Below are 26,591 nucleotides of genomic sequence, written 5' to 3'. Positions count from 1 at the left end.
CATATCAAAATGTGTTTTTAGCCAGACTTTGATTCTATTTCTAGATTTTGTACTAAATTGTAATCCATCTTATGGTAAGAAGAAAATAAAGCAGTTAAGAGAGGCAACATGACATTACCATTTATTCACAAATGTACTTAAAGCAGTTTTGATAGAAATCCCGAAGTTCACTGGAAGGAAAGACTTTAGGTGCTTTCAGCATTTCCTTATTAACGTTCAAGTTTCAAAAATGAATCATTTATTCATTTAGCATACACAATGTTTGAATATAATGGGGAGAAGTTTTCTTAAGTCACTAAGCAAAATATATGTGTTTATTTATCATTAAACCTGCATAGCACATTAATCACTGAATTGAGGGTTTTGAGAGATTTTTAGTTAAGTACACTTGCCATAATTCTGTTTAGTGTTCAGATTCTAAATTCTTCATAGACTTCAGTTCAGCATAATAGTCTCATTGTTGTAAGTAAATTATATTCAATTTGTATGAGTACTTGAGACTTTCTTCTTAATCTAATATAACAAATGGAAATGTCTTATTTTAGCCCATGTGTGATAACCATGATGATGGTGAAACTGCTGCGATCATTTTATGCAATGTATGTGGAAATTTATGTACTGACTGTGACAGATTCCTCCATCTTCATCGGCGAACCAAAACTCATCAGAGACAGGTGACGGTTTCTGTCTTTACATGCAGAACAGTATCTGGAACATAGAATATATACAATAAATTTTGAAATAAATGTGGAAGGAGGCTTGGTGTAACGGGAAAAAATGGACTTTGGAATCAAAGACCTCCGGGGAGTTCCCAACTGTCTAGCTTATCAACTGTGTAAATCAAGCAAATTGTTTAACCTGTGTGAGACTCAGTTTCTACATTTATGAAAATGGGGCTGTTGTGAAGATGAAAGAGAAGATTGGAAATATCTGGAACTTCTTAGTGTGCTTAGTAAATAAAAGCCATTATTATTGTTATTGAATAATTAAAATTTATACTTCGTCTTTCAGGGAGATAAATATACTTTTCCCTTTTCTTTGATGATGCTATAGGTCTTCAAAGAAGAAGAAGAAGCTATAAAGGTTGACCTTCATGAAGGTTGTGGTAGAACCAAATTGTTCTGGTTGATGGCACTAGCAGATTCTAAAACAATGAAGGCAATGGTGGAATTCCGAGAACACACAGGTAAAAAAGATTCAAGATTGAACCGTCCCTTAAAAAAAAGATTGAACCCTGCGTACTGATTATAATTAAACTAGATGTTTAATTATTTAATGTGAATAATTTTGAGTGTATTCTGATAAGTGGTTATGACATCATTGATCACTGTCTATATTATTATATTTACTAGACAAAGTTCTATGGTAGAAAGAGCATTAGACTAAAAGTCAGGAAACCTGGTTTGCCACTAACAAGCTGTGTGACTTTGGGCAAGTCATTTTATCTCCAAAACGTGGTTTTTCATTTTGACTTTTTTTCTAAAGTCTGGCATATTCCCAGCTTAAAGTTACAGGGAATCTTACAAATCCTCAATTTACGGCATCTCTGTAGTCTGCCATTTGTCTGACTAACACAAATGTCTCATGTTGGAATTAGGTGTAAACCTGAACAAATGTAACTCTAAATACAGGTAACTTTTCATGCTACAAGAGCATGGTATTTTTTTTCTCATAGCTGACTTTTTTCCCCCTATAATCTGTCTGTGCCATATATTATATTAATAAATGTTCTAATGTTGAACCATTATTCATAATATAAACTATCCTTTTTTAAAAACCATTTTCTATAAATATTGCTCAATTTAGTGTATTACTGTTATGGTTAGAGTTTTTGTATCTATGTTTAAAAAAGAACTTGATCTGTATTTTCCAAATCCTTCTGTTCTTTTTCCTGTTCTATTCTGGTTTTATGGATTCTGTTCCTTCTTTAACTATTTCACACATATTTAAAGTCCTTTTCAAATTGCTCTGTCTCTAGTTCCTTGGGTGTTAATTCTTCTGTCTTTGAAGTTTCATGTTCTCTGATGATAAGTTTTCTCCTATGTCTTGTAATATTGTTATTATAGAAAGTTACTTAAATGTTTCCCTTTCTTCTTTGTATTTTTATTTAATTTTTGTTGTTATATTTTGTATGGTATTGTGCTTTATAGTGAGGGGCTTGCCATATCTGCTCAAGCTGCTATATTTACTAGAAGTCTAGTCTATTTCTTTTTACTAAAAAAGTGTAAATAAATCAGTTAATTTATTTGGCTTTGGATAGATCTTTAGTTTCTTATCCCTTTTTTTGTGTAATTATTTACTGTGTAATTAGGGCCGCTGCAACCCTTCAGCTGTAGAACTGCCAGGCTGATTTCCCAACTGATACAAACGTGGCGTGGCTTCTTGTTATTGTTTTTTAATTAGTTATATTAAAATGTGTAGAAAATATATCCTTAAGGAGGATTCCTCTTGTTCTGCTTGAACCTAGGCAAACCCACAACCAGTAGCTCGGAAGCATGTCGCTTCTGTGGTTCCAGGAGTGGAACAGAGTTATCTGCTGTTGGCAGTGTTTGTTCTGATGCAGATTGCCAGGTGAGTATACAGGCAGACCACCCAGTAAGGAATAGCACGCATTCCCTCATGACACCTTCACTTCATATTAATAAGAGTTCCAGCTCAGCATCACTCAATTTTCTAAATATATCAAGAGTTAAATGCTGGGGCGAGCCCCGTGGCATAGTGGTTAAGTTCTGTGTGCTCCACTTTGGTAGCCCAGGTTTGCGGGTTCAGATCCTGGGCACAGACCTACATCACTCATCAGCCATGCTGTGGCAGCACCCACCTATAAAATAGAGGAAGATTGGCACTGATGTCAGGGCTAATCAGGAAAAAACAAAGAGTTAAATGCTTTATCAGAGCTAGAGAATGGATCAGATAAGGCTCTCAAGCCCAAACCAGACTTTTTTGTGTTTCCCAACTACCATCACCATATATATTTAACATTTGCTTTTGTGCCTAGAAGCAGTTAAAAATCTTTGGACTACATTTTCTTTGCCTCTTACGTGTTTTATTCGCTTATTTCTCTAAAATAAAATTCCAGAATCTGGAAGTTCTTTAGGCCTGAACATCTATACACATTTCCATGCTATCCAAATATTTTTGATTACTAATTTAATCAACAAGAATTTGGATTGTGCCCAGATAGCAAAAGATAGCTGTATTTTTTTTTTCCAGTTCCCATTTTGGGGAGGGGATGGGTGGTGATTGGGAGATTGTAACAGGAATTTTTTTGCTTCATGGCTATGCCTGATAACAGATGAAAATTGTAATTCACTTTTTATCAGCATTCCTTTTATGTGGAGTAAAATTTTTTTAAATCACATTAAAAGAAAAATGAACTCTGTGAATAATCCTAAGTTATATTCAAATAAAGAAGAAAAATAACTTTCCTTTGTTGTAATTTAGCCTTAACATGTATTTCCTGTGGGAAAATATAAATTAATATAATGGATATAATTACCAGGATGTGTGCCATTTTGATACGTTGTGTGCCATTGTAATTCATCTTTAACAGGAATATGCTAAGATAGCCTGCAGTAAGACACACCCTTGTGGCCATCCCTGTGGAGGTGTTAAAAATGAAGAGCATTGTCTGCCCTGTCTACATGGCTGTGATAAAAATGCCACATCGCTGAAGCAAGATGCTGATGACATGTGCATGATATGTTTCACTGAAGCACTCTCGGCAGCACCAGCCATTCAGGTTGTCTCAGCTTTTAAAGTATTAAATGTGTCTAGATTTTAAAATGGGAAATGTAAATATACTTGTCAAATAAAGAATTGATTGAATGTTTTTTGTATAATTGAGAGAAAATGTCCCATTAATACCTACTAGTTTAGTAAAGAGCAAATTCTGTCTCATTATGCTCATTAAGCACTCATTTTGTGTGCTTAGCTTTAATGTGTGATTTGTATGAGCCTATATAATCAATAGAAGGTATATAATGTTCATAAGTGAGGAAAAAATAATTAGATTATTCAATAGCTACTCTCTCCTTGATTTCCAAAATCCAGAATGGTAGTTTATAGCATTATGTAATTGATCTGATACATACCTCTATACATAATGTATACACTTACATCTATAATATTAATAATATTATGGAAGTTACTATTTGCTAAATACTTTTTTTATAACTTTTACTGGTTGTTTATTTATATTTTCAGTTCTTGTGATTCCAAGATAATGAACATTCTCAAAAATAAATCTTAAATCTTTATTCAGTAGCTTGCTCTTCGTTCTGTGAGATACGAGATTGAATGATTTTACATTTCTCCCTAACCCAGCTTTCTCTCTATAAGATGGCCTTAATATATGAATGATGAAAAACTGGGAGATGCTGAAGAGCTAGTTATAACATTCCATGAATAGTAGAGAAGTGCTGAAATTTCATTGTACTAAGTTTCTTGATTTTTCTCTTAGCTGCTTTAAGTAGCACCTTACATTGAGTAATCTGCCAGTTACTCAAGTGTTTATCATGATTACATTTACTTATCTCCTTCTCTTTTCTTTATTTAAGCTGGACTGTAGTCACGTATTCCACTTACAGTGCTGTCAACGAGTTTTAGAAAACAGATGGCTTGGTCCAAGGATAACATTTGGATTTATATCTTGTCCCATTTGCAAGGTATGAAAAGAACCAGAAGTGACCTACTTTTTATTTTCATCTTTATCTTCATCTTTTATCTTTCAAGATAAATGTGTTTTCAGCATCTCTCAGTGTCCTTTGCAGTTTATTCTTTACCACCAGCTTCCATCAGGTTCTGCTCTCCTCATCCAGGTGGTACCTGAGAATATTATAAGATCCCTGTATCTATTATAATGCGTTTCAAAACAGTAATTGTCAATTAAAGGTTGGTTAATTTAAACATATTGTGTCAGGAAATTCATGTAAACATTTAGACATGCATTAAAGGGCATGCATGCATGCATCATTATTTTCAGACCCCCTAAGAGTTCGGATCATGTGACATGGCAATGAGTGACTACCAAAAAGAAAAATGAGTTTCTGATGCTTGTAGGTACTGATACCTGCAATTAAAGAGTGAAATCTGAACTTTCAGTGCCATTAGGACAGAATCTTTTAGAGCTTAGGTAAAATACGGAGAAAATTTTTGACATTTTGACACATCTTTACAAAGATCGTATGCAAAATAGCAAATTGTTTTGCCAAGCTAATACTGATTAACAAAAAAACCTTTGTTTAAGAATGTGATTGACACTGTGTTGTCTATTAATTCTTCATCCCCTTTTGTTTTGTTCAGTTCTCCCTATTTTCTTATCCTCAGATTTACAGACTGGTATACAGGGTATAAAATGAAAAGACTTAACACAGTCATTGCTTAGTTAGACTGAGAAATAATTTAAAAGATTGTAGTATTTTGCTCTTCCTTCTCAGATAGTACCGCAAAGAAAGGTCACGTTTAGAGAATGATACATGAAAATGGTATAGAAAATATTACCTGCACATTTCCATCACCTGGCGTTCTACCCTGCCCCTAAGGAACCAAAATACACACACATGCATGCACAGAGGGAGTGTGTCTTATTTGTGGTAGCAAGGTAACCTTCTATCCCCAGAATGGCTAAGGCAACAGGAGATATATTTCATACTCAGGAATATGAAGCTAATAAAATGGGATTTTCATGCTCTTGCCCCACTTGCCCCCATTTTTCCTGTCTTGGAAAAATATGGGCTTGTAAGAACTTCACAAGATTATTTTTAAATGGCATTTTTGTTTTAGAAAATGTTTGGTTATCTCCTAGCACAGTGCTTAGCACTTAGGTGCACACTAAATGTTTGTTGAATTAATTAATAAATGATTCCATTAAAGAGTGATCATTTTTTTAATTTCAGAACAAAATAAATCATATAGTATTAAAAGACCTGCTTGATCCAATAAAAGAACTCTATGAGGATGTCAGAAGAAAAGCCTTAATGAGATTGGAATATGAAGGTCTTCATAAGAGTGAAGCTATCACAACTCCTGGTGTGAGATTTTATAATGACCCCGCTGGCTATGCCATGAATAGATATGCATATTATGTCTGCTACAAATGCAGAAAGGTATGCTATAAATTATACTAAGAACTTTTAAGAACTAGAGATTACGGATGTGATTAAGGAGTTGAATTATATAGTGATAGCCAATTATTCTTATGCATGTCTGAAGTTAAAAATGAGAAAGCTTGGTACTGTGATTCAAGTTGAATTTATTTACTTAATTTGTTTTAAGATTCTTTTTAACCCATATAAACTATTTCTAAAACATGAAGTATTTCTGTACACAAGCCATTTCTCATCAGTAATAACCTCCTGTTTGCCGAATCCAGTTGGTTCTTGAATAAATTTCTCATACTTGATTCTTTTGACTATTCCCTCCTTAAAATTCTCACTTCCTTGGTTCCCAGGAGAACCTCCTTCCTTTCTGGTGATTTGTCTTGAACTCCCTCAAAGAGTTCCTTTTCATTCGCCTATCCCTGACATATCTGTTTCCCCAGCACTCCATTCTTGCCTCATAATACCTCATCTTGGGTGACCTCTGTACATCCATGCCTTCGCCTACCGCCTATACTGTTCTGACCTTCCAGAATTTTTGAGTTTTACATACAGATATCTAACTGCCTACCAGACGTTTGTATTTCCTACAGATACTTCAAAGTCCACGTGTCCAGTATTACCGTCATCAACTATGACTCTCTCAATCTCCAGTCTTTATTTACTAAGACCTGTCAATTCTGTCTTCAAATCTCTCAATTTTTTTCTTTCTCTTACATCTTTGGCAGCCCTAATCATTAATTATAGTAGCCTTGTTACTGAGCTCCTGTGTGGAGCCCCTTCCCTCTCTATTCCATCCTTTATACTTACGCTGCTACTAGTAGATTAATATAGATCTCAATGTGATTATGTTATTCTTCTGTAGCCCTGTCCACCTCTCCAGTCTCATCTTCTGATATGCTACCATTTGTGCCCCATGCTACAAAATACTGAACAACTTGCAATTCCCCAAACTTGGCCATGTTTGCTCACTCACTGACACCTCCTTGCCATCGTGTAGGCTATTTCTCTTCACAGAATGCTCTTCTCTACCAGCTGCTCTGCATTTCACTCTCACCTGCCACCTGCCTGCACACACGTGCTCATATGCATAGTCAAATCTATCCAATCATACTTTCAGATCCAGCTCAGGTCTCACCTCCTCTCTGAGGTGCCTATGCCTCTCCACCACCACCACACAATTTTGATATCTTGCACACATCCATCCTAGCACTCGTTATTCTGCATTATGATTACTGGTTCACTTGTCTGTCTGCCCCACTTGATAAGATCCATGAGGGCAAAGACTTTTTTCATTTCTCTGTCATTAGACACTAAGTTAATTAGAGAATGAATAAATGATTGAAGGAATCAATAAATGAAAGGTGCATAGTCTCCCAAGGTAACCAAAAAAAAAACAGATAACGAATGGAAGGCTAAAGAGGTAGATGATAGCCAGAAATGCAGACAAATATGCATACACCCAAGGAAAGACCAATAGTGTGCATTTGTGAAACTTGTATTGTTACAAATAATAAAATATTATTTATTGTGTTTAGTATACTAAACATCATAAATGAATATTGTTGTCATCACAGGGATGACAGTCAAATGTCCAGAAAGCCAGGCAGAGAATCGAGAAAATTGAAACAGCTAGAATAGGCCCCAGGATAAATGAAATATTTCTGAGGCTGGATTTAGCTGGTGGACAACCATTTATAATGTCTGTATCAATGGAGCCTATCTTTTGACCTGTTTTTCTAGTATAGATAATAGATTTATCTTGACTCATCTTGTTTATCCCCAATTATGGACATAGCTTTTTGGCTATGCAGATTGCCCCAGCTACAACTGGCCTCATTTATTTTGTGCCCAGAGCAAATAGAGATAAATCATCTATCATGATAATTTCGTTTATTCAAGTATCTACATTGGATGCTGTTGAGTTCCTGCAATTAATGTAGCTTTCTAAGTATGAGCAGTATTCTGAACAGAATTGCCAAACTTTCCTTTCCTTTTTGAAGATTTTTGTATGATCAAAACTGATTTTTTCTTTCTCATTAGCCTCAGGATTATAATTCTGTACTAATATTTATTTTAGGCATATTTTTTTCTATAGTATTAAAATTTGGAAATTTCTAAGCATACTTTTTAAAGCAGAAGAAGGGAATATGTTATTTAATATTTCAAAATGAGAAAAACTAAACTTTGCCCTGAAAAAGCATAGTTTCTCTTTACTACTTAATATCCTATTATTGATATTTATTTGAAATCTTATACAGTTTTTTTTGTTATTTTGCTTTGACAGTACAATGTTTGAACTTCGTACTGTAATGATTCTGTAATGAATCCATCCCAGAATTGAAGTAGCTTTCTCTCTTACTCTGATCTGCCCTACAGGCAGCAAAGTGGGCATCCACTTGGCATTGCCAGGGAGTGTCTAATAGACAGTAATACTTCCTAAGGCCTCTTGATCTTACTTCCACTCCATCCATACTGGATCTCCCATGGCAGAGTTTTCCTTTTTCCTGCTATAATATAAATATGTTTTCTCCACAGGCATATTTTGGTGGCGAAGCTCGCTGTGATGCCGAGGCTGGACAAGGAGATGATTATGATCCCAGAGAGCTCATTTGTGGTGCCTGTTCTGATGTGTCCAGAGCTCAGGTGGGCAGAACACTTTATTAGAAAGGACAGTTTAAAAACCTTAAATGTTAAACTTCTATTTTTTTGTTAATAATAACATAACCAATATGGTGGGAATGGTATAGCAGACTTTTTCCCCAGTGTTTTCTGGTGTTTGTACGGCAGTATATACTTTTCCAAATTGTTTCATGTATATTATTTCTTTCGGATGGTATTTGTATTTTATAATTTTGTCTCTCATGAAAATAAGTAGTAAATTTACTTATTTCACTTTCTTAAACCTGCAGTCACACTTTTATGTTTTCCCCTCTTCACTGAAATCTTTATAGTACATCTATGAGACAAGTGAAATATTAATTTTCAATTTGGCGGACAGAAAACATTCACAAGGAAATTAAGTGGCTAGCTTATTAAATAAGATTGGTTATGATGGAGCTGGGGTTAGAACTTGGGGATTTGTCAGGACATGTTATGCAAAGCCACGTATTTATTCATTAATTTTTTTAATGGATGTATCGTCAGTTTTTCAATCAGTTTTAAGAGGTATGGATACTCTCAAAAGTATGAATCACTGAGCTATATATATGACCATCTTAAGTATAATTTAAAAAGACTCGCTATAATCTTGTGTCTATCTATTTTCTTTTGCTATAGATGTGTCCAAAACATGGCACAGACTTTTTGGAATATAAATGTCGCTACTGCTGTTCAGTGGCTGTCTTTTTCTGTTTTGGAACAACACATTTTTGTAATGCTTGTCATGATGATTTTCAAAGAATGACTAGCATTCCTAAGGAAGAACTACCACACTGTCCTGCAGGTATGCTTTTAATATTTTTAAATAGGATTATGATGTATATGGTATCTAGTTTTATTTAATAGTCACATGAGAACACTTTGTTTCAAGTGGCAGAAACCCAGTTCAAACTATCTAAAGAGGTCTGGCCTGGTGGTGCAGCGGTTAAGTTCCCACATTCCGCTTGGGCAGCCCGGGGTTCACCGGTGTGCGGACATGACACCTCTTGGCAGGCCATGCTGTGGTAGGCATCCCACATATAAAGTAGAGGAAGATGGGCACGGATGTTAGCTCAGGGCCTGTCTTCCTCAGCAAAAAGAGGAGGATTGGCAGCAGATGTTAGCTCATCTTCCTAAAAAAAAAAAACCTATCTAAAGAATCAGAGGGAATCCCTTGGCCCTTGTAAGCTTCTGACTTTTGACTTTCTGAGTGAAGTAGAAGGTAAGATCATCATCATGAGTGAGGGGTGAGGACCTAAAATGGAGCAGACTGCTTGCAGAATGAGAAGGCAGTCAGCTAAGATTATTAAAAGGGTTGCTGTTCAGCACTAAAGGGCATGTGAAGTTTGAAATTGTAAGTTGATAACAGAACCATTTAAAGGGATTTCGTGGGTTTTTTTTTTTTTTTTATTTAAGAAGCTTAGAACTAGTGCCATAAAATGTACAAGTGGTGTGATCTAGAATGGCTGGGAATTGGCAGTGTGTGAGAATTATAAAGCCAAGAGAATTAAAGAAGCCACTGAGAATATAGGAGAAATGATTGTGGAGGTCAGGCTGAGAAAAAATGAATATGAAGCCAAAAAGATACTCAAAAAATTGGAAAAGGTCAGGAAGCTGGTGATGACAGTGAGGTGGAATACTAGGCTTAACAGAAGTGAGAGAAGTAGAAGGAGAGGCAAATGGGGCCGTCAAAGAGAAGTTTATATGAGCTGTATCTGGAGTTAGTGAAAATACCTATACAAGTACACATGCCGCAATGTGCAGTGTTGTAAAGCTGGGAAACACACTCTCATCCATGGCTGGTCAGAGTGCAAATGGTCAAACCCTAACGTGTCTCTCAAAATTCAAATACATCTAGTGTTCCACAATCCCACTTCTGGGGATATACCTACATATGTGAGGGAAATAAAAAGGGCAAATACACCAGGTTATTGATTGCATCATGCTTATAATAATAAAATATGTAAACAATGCAAGTATCCAGTAGGAGGTTGGTTAAACACTAAATACTATGCACCATTAAGAAAAAGAAGATGACTGAGGATGGAGTTTGTATGTACTGATAGGGAAAGATCTATAGGGATAGTGTTAAATGAAAAATCAAATTACAGAACAAGGTATATATAGTATACCTTGTATGTCACCTTTTGTAAGAAAGGGAGAAATCAGTATATATACTCATTTGTTTATATTTGCATTAAAAAACTGGAAAGATATGTAAGAAATTAATAAAATTGATTAACTATTGGGGAAAAAGGGAAGATGGGGTAGAGATGGGGGAGGGTGACTTCTTATTGTGTAAAATTTTTTAACATTGTAATTTTTAAACCATGTGAAATATATTATCAATTCAAAACCAAAGATAAGATAAATCAGATTTTTTAAGTATGGCTACTTTTTGCTCTTTGCTCATGTCTAATAGATATTGTTGTATTGTTCCTCCTCTATTTTTAAAAAAATAGAAGTGGTGGACTTTGAAAGAAGCAAGATCAGAATACTGTGAGGCCAGAAGGTTTAAGATAATAGCCAGATTGGAGATGTGAGCCATGATTAGCAGGAGGAGAGTGGTGAGCTGGAGGTCAGCAAAAAAGGGAGTGAAAAGGGGCCAGTGTTTTAGCTTCAGGGGAAGAGGGATTATTGAGTGAAAGTTGGAGGTTAGTGGTCTGGAAATTAATGGCAACCAGGAAAGTCAGTCTTGCCTCCTGGCCTTATGACGTGGAGGAGCTTGGGAGATAACCAGCTTCTAGTTGAGAAAGTGTAGAGGCAAGCAGTGTAGTCAAGGAAAATCCAAATTTTACTTATTGAAAGCAAGTTTCTTCTATGTTAAAAAACAAAGCAAACAAAAAAACACTGAAAACTTTAAGGAAGTTAGCGGGGTAGTCACTGAAAGAGGACCGTCAACGCTTCTCCTCATACATTCACATGATCGTCCCAGTCAGCCAAGAAAAAGGACTTTGTCCTTTAAACAGTTGTGAATTACAGGAATGAGGCGGGAAAGGAGTTAGGGAGAGGCAGAAGAAGGAACTGACATTGATCCTGGGTATTTTTACATATATTTTCCTCACCTAATTTTTCTAACCTACAAGGTAGATAGTATTATCCCCACGTTCACAAATGGAAAATTAGGGCCTTAGAGAGGTTAAATAACTGGCCTCAGATCAAGATTGAGGTGTGCTCTCCCAGCCTCACACATTCCTCCAACTCATCTGATCATTTAGAGAATTGGAAGAGAATTAAAGGAGACCCCACAGTGAAATCAGCAGGGAAGATGGCCATGCAGCCTACTTACAAGGACGGAAGGATCATTCTCTAACCGTTGTCAACCCATTAATTCTAATTTTTAATAGATGGATGAGGACAAGAGTCCAGATTAAGAAATTGAAGTAGATAATCCCTCTATCCATTCCTTTCTAAAATATTTCTTGACCACCTTCTTGAGCCAGGATATTTAATCTTCACAGCACCCTGTGAGTTAGATATTGTTGTGCCTATTTTAAAGATGAGGAATTTAAGAATCAGAAAAATTAAGGTAACTTTGCCTCAGTTTCCTTATCTGCAAGATGGGGCTATTTCCTGCCTCTAGGACTGAGAGAAGATTAAGTGGGTTCACACACTAGAACAGTGCCTCAATAATAAGCACTCAAATGTCTGCAGGTGTTTTTTATTTTTTAGCATAACGTTAGATTATGAACTCCTTGAAGATAGGGGCCATATACATCCATCTTTAAATCCCAAGCGTCTAACATAACGCCATTCATTTGTTAGGCACTCAGTAAATATTTGCTGAATAAATGACCATTTATTTTTCCCTGAAGAAGCGCAAGGGCTGCAGTTTGCAGGAGCCACCGTTGATGGCGTTGCGTGCCTCAGCTAGCTCCACCGTTGATGGCGTTGCGTGCCTCAGCTAGCTCCACCATTGAGTGTCCCCGTCCTGACCACTCTCCCCACCCACTGGGGGCAGGCAGAGTATCAGTGTGTAGTATGATTTGAGGATGAGATACTGATATACTTTATAACAGGAATAATCACCTTCCTAACAAACCTCTGGTGTGCTCCCACCTTGACCCATCCTGGGGTCACATGCCTGCATTTATCTGAGGCAGCACTAACTGCCATCCTTGTGTCTGTTAACTGGAACCAGCGGTTGACTTCTCCCTCTGAGATCAGCTGTCTTCGGTTTGATATTTCCCTTCATGCCTTGGTTTTACTCCTATACGAAACTTTTTATTCCTCTAGATCAGGCCATAGTGTGTTCTTGTTCAGGAATCGTAATAACAGCTTAACATTTATTGAGTATTTATACATGCCAGGCTAAGAGCTTCTTAAATACTAACCTTTTATCCCTCGTGTTTTGCTTTTTTAACGTCACAGAAGTTTTTAAATCTGGAAGAGGTAATTTAAATGAGATCTCATTCCCCATTGATCTGGATAAGCTCATTTCATCCGATGTCATGCTAGTTTTCTCTCAAACAAAATCAAAATTTACATTAATTATTTTGGAAACTAGCTGTAGGAAACGAAGGCATAGTTGTATTCCTCCCTCTGCTGTTAATAAGGACTCTGCATTCAAGTATGAGCCCAGCCTGTATTCCCTACACAGTAAAGCTCTTCGCTTATAGAGGAGTTAAAAATCCTTTTTAAATAATATGAAACACATGACACGAAGCACATTAGCATAGCAAGTCTTTTAAAAAAATAGAAAAGTATAGTTTTTCATACATTTTTAAGCCTAGTTTATTTTGATTAATATCCACAAATTTTTATCTTCCCCAAAGTGTTTCTTCCAGATTATTACATTTTATATTATTTTACCATTCACATTTTTAAGATGATTAATTTTCATTTTTCTACTAATCTCCCTTCAAATACTTTTTAAAATAACACTAATACAGTCAGGCATTGTTTACTGGTGGGGATACGTTCTGAGAAATGAATCGTTAGGCGATGTTGTGTGAACATCATAGAGTGCACTTACACAAACCTAGGTGGTATAGCCTACTACACACCTAGGCTCTATGGTACTAATCTTAGGGGACCACCATCGTATATGTGGGCCATTGTTGACTGAAACACATGACTGTAATCATTCTTCCCATTTTACCAATTGTGCTTTTTCTTCACAGAAGGTAGAAGGGTAACATGGCCTATTTACACTTAAATTTGATTTTACCTGGAGGATAACATTCTATATAAAGTCTCCATATGTTCTCATCCAGAATAATTTTCTGCTAGGCTAAACTGAGAGATTTTGTTGATTGCTCTTTGTTTTCAGATGATGCATCTAATTCATTTATTAATAGAAAAAGATCTGTAGCGCATCGTAGTTATCCCTGGGCAGGGTGTTGTGGGTGAGGGACCCTGTCCCTTCTTCTGTTGTATATATCTGGAATGTTGAATTTTTTACGGTGAACGTTTTTACTTTTGTGGTTAGAAGAAAAGATAATGTTTTGATTTTATATTTGCATAACCATAGTCATGTTATTTCTTTGAAGAACTTTTCGGTGATGTATATTTACATTAGGTTTTTATGTGTGTATTTTTTTTTCAATTACATTCTTTTGCCTCCTTCAAAATTTATACAGGTCCCAAAGGCAAACAGTTGGAAGGAACTGAATGTCCACTCCATGTTGTTCATCCACCCACCGGGGAAGAGTTTGCACTGGGTTGTGGAGTGTGCAGAAATGCTCACACTTTTTAGAACACTCAGATTCCTTTGTCTACGGAGAGAAAAGTTGCCTTCATCTTCCAAGCGGATGTGATGAAGTTTAAACTCTGCTCAGGATAAGGACGGGACCATTTTTACATCCATGAAAATGAACCATTCACAGTGCAAGAAGGATGCCAAATACCATGTACATAATTCTTGCTATGGAAAGTTTCCCCATTATTTCGGTTTATCTTCTTTTGAACCAAGACATCAAACTTGTGAGGTGTTTGCATGTGGCCATTACCGTCATTGGCCTGTGAAGCATTGGACATTTATAGATAATTGATATAAAAGAATTGCCATACCTATGGACTAAGAATGATGCTGGCTTTCAAGCAAAAAAGAAAAATAATCATTGTTTATTGTATACTACCTTTTTGTAATCCTGTACAATTGCATCACGGGTGGGGATAAAAAAATGAATATTCTGGTTTATTTCCTAGACTGTTATTTAAAAAAAAAATTGTGTTAGGACGGCATATAAATGTAATAAGTATCACACTGTATATAAAGATATCAATGTTTGTCCTGTATAAGAATTACTAAATTACAAATGCAGTTTCATTTAAACTTCTAGGTTAAGTTTGAGCCTGAAATTTTAATGAAGTGCAATACTGAGTGTGCCTCATTATCTTGCAGCTGTAAACATATTGGAATGTACATGTCAATAAACCACTGTACATTTTTATACAGTGATAAAGTCTAACAATTGTGTATGGTGTTGCTTGAAAAACAAAATTTAAATACTTTTAAAGTCTAAAAAACTCCATCCAATTTTCCTTGGAAAGAAATTTACTACCACAGCACAGTGATAACTTTCAAAACTGTTAGGGAAAATAAGAGTAATGAAGTAGAGCCAGCCGTGATGAGCCCAGTGGTTAAAGTTCAGCGTCCTCACTGCTTCGGTGGCCTGGGTTCGTTTCCCAGCCTCACAACCACCCATCTGCCGTTTGCCATGCTATGGCAGCTCACACAGAAGAACTAGAAGGACTTACAACTATGCACTGGGGTTTTGGGAAGGGAAAAAAAAAGAGGAAGTAAATGTTGGAATAGTAATTACACTGGGTAGAAATATATATATATATTTATTTTTATCCATAAACAGACATATGCCAAAGACAGAAGAAAACTTTTAGGATATCGACCAACCTCCATCTTATTAACCAACTCCTTTTTGAACTTTTATAAAACAATTAACAAATTCACTAGTGTTTTCTTTATCTACTATAGACTACAGTGTATTTCAGTAGCTCTTTTTTCAGTTAACTCATGAAATTGACAAATTGTTGACTTATGACTCATCGTAAATCAGATTATATTTATTTCACGAGACTGACAAAAGTTTTGATCAGTTTTATTCTAAATTCCCATTTTTGAAAATATATAATTTGTTACTATCCATGATCTTAATGACATTTATTGCATTTGTGAGAAATTTAAAATAATCTTTGCCTTGAAGGAACTTGAAATATAAAGTAAAGATCAAATCTGAGCACAGATAACTATTTAGAATCATCGAATTTCATAAAAATGTCCAAGCCAAATGCTTCAGGATTTGGGAAAGATCGTGGTTATTGGTGTTTTTGTTTTTGTTACAATTGTTGTTGTGGGGGGGGGGGTAACTAAGAGACTGAGCTGCATCTTGAAGAATAAGTCACATTTCAAAGGGCAGAGATGTGAAAAAGGCATGAGGAAAAATGTATGTAAGTAGAAAATTCTAGAATGTGAGAACAGTGTAAGTAGTCTAACTTCCCAGTAGTGGAGACCTTACTGCATAAAAAAAAAAAAAAACCTGAAAATCACAAGGACTGATCTCTTCATGATGCAGTTTGTGGATCCACTGTATAAGCACCGGGGCTTCCTGAGTAAGGAAGGACTTTGAAACAGTACAGAAGTTTTCCCTTCATCTAAATAAGAGACATCTGAAGAATCCCTGAAAAAGTAATAATACCACTTTCTTTTAAAATCTCTCAAGAGCAGATTATGCAAACTTCCTTTGCAGCACCTGATGGTGCCTCAGAGTTGCAAGCAATTTTTAATTGCCCAATGTGTTTGAAAGCAGGAGGAGTAATTTGTTGTCATTGGGTCCCAAGCCAAGCTGAAAGGGTTGCAGGCAGGACTAGTTCAGTTTCAACCTCTAGAATACCTGGGATTAACATTTCATGAAGAAACCCTGATACCTTAAGCAGAAAAGTTTGTTCAAAAGAGATTCCAGAACCTTCTATTATGTAGGCAACACAGCCTGTTTCTTCAAAACAATCATTCTGCCATGAGGATGTTGGGCGACAGGCATCAGGAAGGACGACCCTGCTCCTCAGACAACCCCTCCACCCAGCTTCCACCTCTCAGGACCTGCTTAGGAAGCCCTGCCTCTCCTTTGCCAGCCCTCGCCTGTCACAGTAATCTCATTCCATGCCCAGGCCTATGGGGGACAACCGAGGGGACAGGCTCAGGATTGGCTTTAAATGTTTCCAGAAAACACGAAGTAAGTACAGAGACAGAAGCTCTTCCTAGGTATAAGCCAGGGAAACTGGAGGGGAGAATGCGATGAGGCCATTGTAAATAAAGCTGACTTAAATTCATAGGCCACAGCAAAGAAACTAACCTTGAGAATGCCACACAGATAGGAGACATCACAGACACTTAATGAGAACTGTAAAGAATACCATTTTGTGTCTGTTAACATTGCTGGCAAATCGATCAACTCCAGTGCGTAGCTTGGAATGGAAAAGAAAGGGAAACTATCGAGATGGTTTGACTAGCAGGAGCCATCTCAAGTTAATATTCTAGTAACAAAAGGGATAAACGCAGCAAAGCCCTGTAATGGATTCTCACAATGACTTCAACTTAGCTTCATTTATGAGGAAGCTATTTTTAATCATATCCTAAGTGTCTATAACCAGAACACTTAAACATTATAGGAATAAGTTGTGACAAAGCACAGAAGGGAGATGGCTTTGGCACACGTTCGTCTCAAGTATACTGTGCACAGACCACCTCCAAATGCTGTATGTAATGTACCAGGTAGGAAACAGCAGAACCATGACAGCAGGTACTGGAGAACCTGGAAAGAAACTTTCTTTTCCTGTTATATTTTCAGGCCTAGGAAAAGCCACTTTTCTTCAGCAGTTTTCTGGCCACATTGTTTAGGTCTGAAAACGCCATATTCCATCTATTTGAAAAATATATGCAGTACTCTCTTCATTCACTTTTCATTCACAGTGGTTACTGATGCTCCTTCCTTTCCAGATTTTTCAGCCCCAACATCTCTCCCTGCCTATTTCGTCACTGAATTCCACCTGTACACAGTCACATGTGTTTCTGACGGTGGCTGTAGAATGGAACATGGCAACTCATTTTCCTGAAAACTGACAATAGTACATAAAGAGTGCTGAAATTGAAGCCAGAAGACTTTAAGTCCCAACCCTGCCTGTTTCGGTCCTGTGACCTTGAGTCAACCCTTACCCTTTATTAGTCACAATTTGTTAGAAATAATACCTAATCTAAATCAAATGAGGAAATATTTACAAAAGCACATTATCCCACAGTGAAATATTATTCAAAAGTGAAAAGCAAAGGAGAGAACATTTATTCAATTCCTCAGTAACAGACACTAAAAGGTAGGCATTTTATTTAATCCTCTCAGCAACTGTATAGGGTAAAACATTATTAATCTTATTTTAGCAGATGACTTTTAAAGGCTTAGAGAAGTTAAATAGTTTGCATTAGATTCCAGCAAATCTAATATAGATTTGACTGAAAAAATACCTGAGATGTGAATCCAGATCTTTCTGTCTCTCAAACCCAAACTCTTTCTAACACATCATGCTATTACTATTACGTTACCAACTGGTGCTAAGAAAAGAATTTATAAAGTCGTAACTGGACACTTGTAATATGGGCAAGTTTGCAAAGGGAACAAGACAAGCATTTGCCTCAAAGAGTGTGCAGTATAGATCTGGAGTGCACGGCTCAGATCTCCCTTCAGGGGAGACCCTACTTCTAGGAAGGCAATTAGCCGACAGCCTCCAGCTGCAGCACCTGTGGGATCCACCACAGCATTTGATTGAAAGCCACGCTCTTCCCAGGCAGCCCCAGTCAATGACAGAGCATGGCAGGGGTGCTAGAGCCTGGCCATTTCCTCCCAAGGGAGCACTCCTTCCTGGACAATCTGCACCAGACTCACGCCAGCAGAGACTTCCTCAGTGCTGCACTGCAGTCAGAGGCTTTCCTACCCAATCTTCCTTCTCCCTGTCCTCTCATAGACACCAAACCCACATGGCAGTTGAAGGCTCTCCCTGCCTACTCCTGCTCCCTCACGCCTTGATCTCTCATCGGCACTACCCCCAAAAGATTTCTTGCACTTCTAACCTTATTTTGGCATCTGATTCCTAGAGGACCTGACCGACCAACACAGGAGGATAATACATTTAAATGACTTATGGTTGCTTCATTTCACCAATGACATAAGGTAGCTTAGAAAAAATACATAGACAAATACTAAAAGACAAATACTGGAGGGAGTTACAATGAAGAAAAATTATGAAAAAAAATAAAACAAAGATTAGAGATGAGTGTCCAGGAAGTAACCATACAGTTTTACATAGTTGCTAGCGAATAGGCCATCAGCTTTGCACTAAATATCTTGGCTAACAAAGCACTAAAAGAAACATATTCAATAAAAACTTAACAATGTCCATTTCCTCAAAAAAAGCAAACGCAGGTATTCGAGCCTAATCTTGAAGGATGGATAAGTTTTGGCAAGCAGAAGTGGGCAAGAGCATTCCTGGGAGAGTGTGGTGAGAATTAAGGCAGTAATGTGTCCTCAGAAGAGCAAATAAGATGTTTTGCTTCATCAATTCATTCAATAAACACTGGAGCGCGTGTTCTACATCCACTCGATGGTACAAGCTCCTGAGGGTGCGAACCATATTCCACTTGCTTAGTAACCAAGACTTATACAGAGAAGATGCCTGATGAATGAACTGGGTGTGTTACTGAATAAATATGTGTGGCATGCTGTGCCAGGTGCTAGGGATGAGACGTTCACAGAACACAAATGCAGAAACAAGTAAATAAAAGGTTATTAAGAACTATAATCAAGGTTTTCTAATCATAAGAGAGAACATTTATTGAGGGCTTACAGTGGTCAAGCACTGTGCTAATACATGGGTGTGGTAGGCAGAATAATGGCCCCCCCAAATATGCCCACATCCTAATCCCCGGGAGATGTGAATATGTTGCCTTACATGGCAAAAGGCACTTTGCAGACGTGATTAGGGTACAGACCCTGAGATGGGGAGATTTTCCTAGATAAACCCAGTGGGCCCAATGTAATCACGAGAGTCCTAATATGGAAAAGAGGAGCAAGAGTGTCAAAGTCAGAGAAGGAGATTTGATGACTTGAGCAGAGCTCAGAGATAGAGACATGAAGACTGTTCACTGTTGGTCTCAAAGATGGAAGAAGGGTCCAGGAGCGAAGGAACACAGGCAGCCTCCAGAAGCTGGAAAAGGAGAGGAAACACATCTTCCCCCAGAGCCTCCAGAAGGAATGCAGCTCTGCCAACACCTTGATTTTACCTACTTTACATACGTTAATTCATTTAATTTTAATGACAATTCTATGTGGTATATTCTTCTTCTTCTTATTATTGTTATTGTTATTATCTACATTTTACAGATGAGGAAACTGAAGCACAAAGAAGTAACTTGTCCAAGCTCACATATCCAGTAAAGGCAGAACTGTGATCAAAACCTAAACCATGACCCAGATCCACATCTTCTCCATCTCACTCTGCAGCAGCTCTGACTGAGCAGTGGAGACTGGGGGCTCTCAAGCTTGCAAGGCCTGAGAAGAGGATGAGGAGACAAAAATTCCTCCTCTTGCGAGGGAACACCAAACTGGGAGACCTGAAAGGAAAGAGCTTCAGAAGAAGGAGAGGAAATGGGGAAGAAAAAAAGAGAGGTCAAAGAGTGAGAAAGAACATGTGGAGCATCCTCCTTATGAAACCAGAAATCCATAAGGCCCTTCCCTTGTATGATTCAAAGGAAGGACTAAGAGAGAACTGAAAGTTCCTTTCCTCGTCAATCCAACTGCTATTTAGAGATCTACCTGCCCCTCGGGAAAGAACTTCATGCATCTTTCTCATAGTAAGTTCTGTGGTTCATCTGTCAACTTGGAAGGCAGAAAATCCTTCAAAAAGAGGCAGTTGTCATGCCCAGTCTTTTTCCTGGGGCTCCATCCAAGACAGGCCCATCCCCATCCACCACCATCTCTATATTACTAGGCAGAACCCCCCTTGGTTCATGGCAGCTATGGAGAAGATGCCACGCCCAGCCCCACTCCCAGACACAGGACACGGTGAACCAAATTCCATGACCACCTTTCAGTTAAAAGGAAGCATGATCTGAGACCCAAAGAGGAGCCTTTCCAGGTCAAGTTTGCACTGGTAAGGAGTTTTTGTTGCAAGCCTAAGGAAGCAAATTCAAAATAACTTCAACAAGCAAGAACAAAATGCAATCTCTGGGATATCTCCAGGCCTGGGAATAGGGTAGAATCAGGGCTGGGGACTGTGGCTCCATCACTCCTCTAGGTCCTCTCTCTGCATCTATTTTGCTCTTCTTTCTCACTGCAGGGCACTTTTTTCTGCTTTCCAGAGCATGTGGTAGGAAATGACCACCTATAGCTCCTGGGTCTATATGTTACAAGTTCAAGCACCCAAGGAAAGGACTACTCTCTTTCTTTCAGTATTCATTCCAAATTCCCAGGGGAGAGACTGTCTTAGCTTGGATAGCTAAGGTGTCCATTTCTGGACCAATCAATTGTGGACAGGGGCCAGATTCATGTGCTACAGGAAGCCACTACTAAACCAAGTAGACGGGGAGGAGCTTCCCCCAAAAAGAGCTACCAGGTGGACAACTGAATATGTGTCCACTACAGGCGCCATAACAGATTTCAGTGCCAGGTGAGAGTTGAACAGGATGACCTTCTAATTACAATTCTATCAACTTACTAACTCCTGGTTTTGTGCTTTTCTTGCCACCTGGATAGATTGCCTGTCTCTCTTCTGCCAAATTTCCTTACTTTCTTCAAGATTTGATTCAAAACTGCCCTTCATCAATGAATGAGCTCTCCCTGTCTATCCCTATTCCATCCTGCATCTGATGCCCTTAGCACTTTTGTACACAGTGTTAATCTTATTATAAAGAACTTATACATATTTATACAAGTGTTTTCTAATTTCATTGGCGGCTGTTATCTTTCTAGACAGCTATCAAACAACAGAGCTCAGAGGAGTTTCCTCATTAGCAACCACCAAGTACCTTGTAGACAGCGGAGGAGAAAGAGGAGAAGGTGGAGAAGGAAGAAGAAGAGGAAGAGGAGGAGGAGGAAGAGGAAGGAGAGCAGGGGGAAGATCAGAAAGCGGAGGTGGAGTAGGATGAAGAGAAGAAGAGGAAGAAGAGGGGGAAGCGAAGGAAAAGGAGGAGAAGGAGGAACTTGGTAGCTGCAGTTTCTTTCTCCTGTGTTTTATTAACAGATTTCCTGTTTTCCATGAAGAGGTTCCCCATTCTTCAAGGGACTTGAGAAATTGGTGAATCATAAAAGCACAAGGATTCCTTGTATAATCTGAGTCTTCTGGTCCATAATCAAACTCACTTATGACTGTCCTCTCATCACCATCCCATTCACCTCTTAAGATTCTTCCCTCCCCTGTAATATCTAACTGCCCATGTACTCCCCATGACAGATTTATCTTTGTCACAGCATGGCTCAAGTCCAAGACACTACACCATAAGCCCTGCCCTGTCACGTTCTTTCATTCTTCAAAGAAACATTTACTGGGGCCAGCCCCACGGCCGAGTGGTTAAGTTCGTGGGCTCCACTTCAGCGGCCCAGGGTTTCACTGGTTGGGAACCTGGGTGTGGACCTGGCACCACTCATCAAGCCATGCTGAGGCAGCATCCCACATAGCAAAGCCAGAAGGACCTACAACTAGAATATACAACTATGTACTGGGAAGCTTTGGGGAGAAGAAGAAAGAAAAAAGAACACTGGCAACAGATGTTAGCTCAGGTGCCACTCTTTAAAGAAAAAAAAAGAAACATTTACTGAGCCAGGAACTATTCTAGGAGCCTAGTATCCATGAATAAAACAGACTAAGATTCACATTTTCATGGTGCTTAAATTCAACTAGAAATATAACGGGAGACAGACATTAAACACAGACATACAATATATAACATGCTACGAGGTGAGACATGCTGTGAAGGAAAAAAGGGGTTTCTGGAGTGTTATTGCCATGGTTTTATTTTTTGGTTTTAGTGGTACCTTGTGGGATTTGATTAATATTTCTTTTTAAATTTTTGCACCTATTTTCAAAAGGAAGATGTGGCTACAGTGGTTTTTTTTTCTTTTCCACATTTGGTTTGGTAATCACAATTATAGTAGCCTCATAAAATGACCTGGTGACTTTCCATCTTTTTTCTCCAACAACTTGTACAAGAAAGGATTAACTCTTCCTTGCAAGTCTGGTGGGGCTCACTTGCAATTCCCTCAGGGCCTACGGTTACTTGGAGAACAGGGCTTTGATAATTATTTCAGTGCTTATTGATCCATTCAAATTCTGGCATTTTATATTTTTCTAGGACTTTATTCATTTTATCTAGGCTTTCCATTTTATAGTTGATAATTATAACATACTTTTATTATTTTAAGTATCTGTAGTGGCTATATTTGTTCCCCCTTTTAAAAATTCCATATTTTGTTAATTTGCAACTTTTTTCCCCTTAATCAACCAGACCAAAGTTGTATCTACCTTATTCACTTTTATTTAAACCAGGTTTTGTTTTTGACAATCTTCTCTTTTTATTTTTTTCCTATTTTATTGATTCCTGCCCTCACGTTTGTTACTAAATCTCTTCCAGTTCTCTGGAAGATAACTGTCCACTACCATAGGACAAACCACTCAACACCTACTGGGTTAGAACAGTAGTTTATCATTGTCTCTCGGTTCCACGGGTTCACTGAGCATCGCTCCCTGAGGTTTTGTCTTCTCACAACATGACAACTGGTTCTTTGGACACACTGTCCAAGGATTAAGCAAGCATTCCAAGAGACTCAGGTGAAAGCTATAAGGTATCTTATGATGTAGCCTCAAGTTTTAGAACATCACTTCTGCCTCATGCTATTGGTGAAACAAAGCACTAAGGCAAGCCCAGGTTTAAGGGCAAGGGAACAGGGCTTTACATCTCAATGTGAAGAGCAGCACTTGCTTACGGGGAAGGGAGGCATAGATGATGGCCATCTTGTAAACCGTCACTGTACTTTTTTGTTGTTTTGGATTTTTTCTGTTGCTTTTCCTTTCTTTCTTTTTGTGACTTGAGTTAAATACTTGGCTTTTGTTAAATTGTATTTGTTTCTGGATTACTATATTTAAAACTATGAATTTTACTTGGTGGCAGTAGAAATGTTTTTCACAAATATTGAAAAATATGGCATTTCATTATTACACAAGAAAACATTTTCTTAATCTTTGTTTTGATTTATTTTCTAACTTATTTTAGTTATGTTATTTAGTATCCAAACAATGGCATTTTTAGCTCTCCCTTTGTTGTTTATTCCTAACCTTATCATATTATGGCTCACAAACATAGTCTGTATGATGCTAAAACTCAATTATTTCATATAATTAAAGTGATTAGAGAAAAAAAGAATTAAAAACAAGAGAACATCAAGAGAGATCAGGAAGATGTGAAAAAGAATCAAGTCCAAGTTTTAGAAATAAAAAATATAGGCAGAGATTGGCTTAAGAGACTAAACACAGCTAAAGAAAGAATTAGTGACTTGGAAGACAGATCTGAGGAAATTATGAAGATTTTAGTAGGGAAAAATAAAGACACAAAAATATGAAATTAAGAGACATAGAGGCAATCCTCCCATGCATTATGTAGACATTATGCATGGAGGTAGAGCATAACTCCACATCTCTTTAGTGTGAGCCATACTTAGTGACTTCTTCCAAAGAGGACAGTATGGAAAGGGAGAAAAAAAGTAACTTCACAGCAGAGCAACTTGACCTCAATCTCTGATTAATATTAACACCAAAAGGAATAAGTCCTTTTGACAGCATGTGCTGTTGATGTGAAGTGATGAGAATGGTACCTTATTCATTTGTGATCTTCCTCCCAAACACTCATAAACTCAGGCTAATCATGAGAAAAACAAGAGACAAACCCAAAATGAGGAACATTCTACAATATACTGGAGCAGTACTCTTAAAAACTGTGAAGATTATCAAAACAAGGAATTATAAGATGGTGTTTAAGGAACTACTCAACATAACCTAAGGTATCCTTATCAGTGGAGTGCCAAGGTGGGGTGGGGGTGGGAGGGGCTCATCCCCAGTGGAGAGGGTACACTGTCTGTGGAGAATTTAAAAACAATAATAAAGCTGATTAAATGTTGGCTTGCTTTTCATGACATTTCATGCATTGACAATTCTAAGCAAGGCTGGTAATAAAATAGCCTTTCCTGCTGGATGAAACTACTCCACAGCCAGCCTACCCCTGCCTCTCACCCCCCAAGCCACTGACCCTGACTAAGACAACTTATAAACGTAAACAAGTATTGACTGATTTAAACGTAAGCATGTTTCTTTTTTCTAAAAGGTGAAATAAAATCTTTAAATACCAATAACAGGGAAGAAGAGGAAACACTCAGTAAAGTGTGCCAAGATCCTTATCTTCTTTAGGGAGAGAATAGACTATAATAAGGAATTAAAAAGAGTCTACAACTGGAGTGTGAACATTTTAATGTAATATAATATATAGTAGTTATGTTTGCTGATTTCGTTTAATGTGTTTTGCTGACGCTTTATACTGTTAATCTACCTTTAAATAAACGGGGCTGTATTTGACTGACTTGTTCTTCTTCCTCTAATAATTATCATTGCCTGTCTTAGAACTTCCTATTGTCCTTCATCATCAGTCACTGAGGGACCTAAAAAAATGTTGCAGTTCAGGAACACCCACATTATTATGTTGGTCGAGACTTGTTCAGTTTGACTTGATCAGAGAGCCAGGCCCTAACAGAAAGTACAGACAATTTCCCACACTGAATCTTAATATAATTTTACACATGGCTTCCTACCTCAATTTGGGGGGGGCAGTAGAAGGGGAGAGGCTCCCTAAGCATCAATGCCTTCCAGTCTCTTACACATGGGTCAGAAGGTTGACATCTTTCGATAGAAAATGACTTTCTTTTGTTTTATTTTTGAGGGAGGCAGGAGGGATGGTGCATGAGTCAAGTTATGATTTGGAGCCAAAGGACATTTCTGACTTTAAGAAAACCCAGGATCCAAAAGTCGAAATTTTTAAAACAAAGTTAACTAGGCAGCAGTTACCCACAAAGATGCCTGAACGTACAAAAAGCTTCATCAGAGGCTTTCTTTCAAATAGCCATCTTCTCCTTTATACTTTCCTTATGTGTTTCACAAAGCTATTTACAAATTTCAGGGGTCTATCTACTTTATAAAGGTGGTGTTTAAAAAGTAATAACTCTGATGACAAAAGTCGTTTTTAGAAAAATAGGAAAATACAATTATTGTACATATAAAAATCATCTGTAACCCCAGCCTTAACACTGTCACCTGCTGTCACTACTGTTAACCTCTTGTTAACACTGTCATTCTGCTATAATTCCTCGCACTTTTAAAAACACACCTTATGGATATATGATGTGTGTACTGTATTTTTACAGGCTGTGTTTTAACCCCCTGGGTCACCTGGCGCGGGCGTGACCATCCGCGGCCGCAGCTGGCCGCGAGGAGGTGTGTCCGCTGTCAGCAGCTGCTGTGCATCCTTCTGCCTGGACCCAGCTGCTGCGCTACAGCAGGCGCCAGACACGCCCTCCTTTCTTCTTTCTGCTCCACCTCCCTAAACTGGCCAGTTCCAGCCGCAGATCGTCTCTTAGGCATCTACCTAGCTCCAGCCCTCCTACCTTCGGCTGCAAAACGAAAAAGCTCCTAAAAGCAGTAGTCACGTCTCAGGAGAAAGGCGACAGACTCTCCTTCTGGAACAGGGAGGCGGAGGCCCCCAGTTGCGCCGGCGGCGCGCGCTCCCGCGTGGGCGGGCCCCGCCCCCGCCCT

The 26,591-nt window shown here is 38.0% G+C and overlaps 1 protein-coding gene and 1 long non-coding RNA gene across 31 annotated transcripts in view; one reads left to right on the top strand and one right to left on the bottom strand.

Annotated features, from left to right (window-relative positions):
• MYCBP2 (MYC binding protein 2) overlaps window positions 1-15,154 on the top strand; it is a 256,174-nt gene extending 241,020 nt beyond the window's left edge. For all 30 annotated transcript variants that reach the window (XM_070578977.1, XM_070578975.1, XM_070578971.1 and 27 more), the window contains 9 exons: window positions 546-674; window positions 1,054-1,186; window positions 2,468-2,571; window positions 3,554-3,742; window positions 4,560-4,667; window positions 5,898-6,107; window positions 8,637-8,744; window positions 9,378-9,543; window positions 14,321-15,154. In XM_070578977.1, the coding sequence (XP_070435078.1) occupies window positions 546-674; window positions 1,054-1,186; window positions 2,468-2,571; window positions 3,554-3,742; window positions 4,560-4,667; window positions 5,898-6,107; window positions 8,637-8,744; window positions 9,378-9,543; window positions 14,321-14,436 (1,263 nt within the window). In that variant the 3' untranslated portion in view covers window positions 14,437-15,154. The remainder of the gene's footprint in view (window positions 1-545; window positions 675-1,053; window positions 1,187-2,467; window positions 2,572-3,553; window positions 3,743-4,559; window positions 4,668-5,897; window positions 6,108-8,636; window positions 8,745-9,377; window positions 9,544-14,320) is intronic.
• On the bottom strand, window positions 106-26,570 carry LOC139076486 (uncharacterized). Its single transcript, XR_011528142.1, has 3 exons — window positions 26,444-26,570; window positions 4,695-4,827; window positions 106-708 (listed from the first exon to the last, which is right to left on the bottom strand). It is a non-coding gene; the product is annotated as an uncharacterized lncRNA (long non-coding RNA).
• Between the last annotated feature and the right edge of the window lie 21 nt (window positions 26,571-26,591).

The sequence above is a fragment of the Equus przewalskii genome, chromosome 16, assembly GCF_037783145.1.
Source record: "Equus przewalskii isolate Varuska chromosome 16, EquPr2, whole genome shotgun sequence".
NCBI classification, from domain to species: Eukaryota; Metazoa; Chordata; class Mammalia; order Perissodactyla; family Equidae; genus Equus; species Equus przewalskii.
The sequence above is the reverse complement of the archived record's forward strand: the minus strand, read 5'-3'. Positions and strand labels throughout refer to the sequence as shown.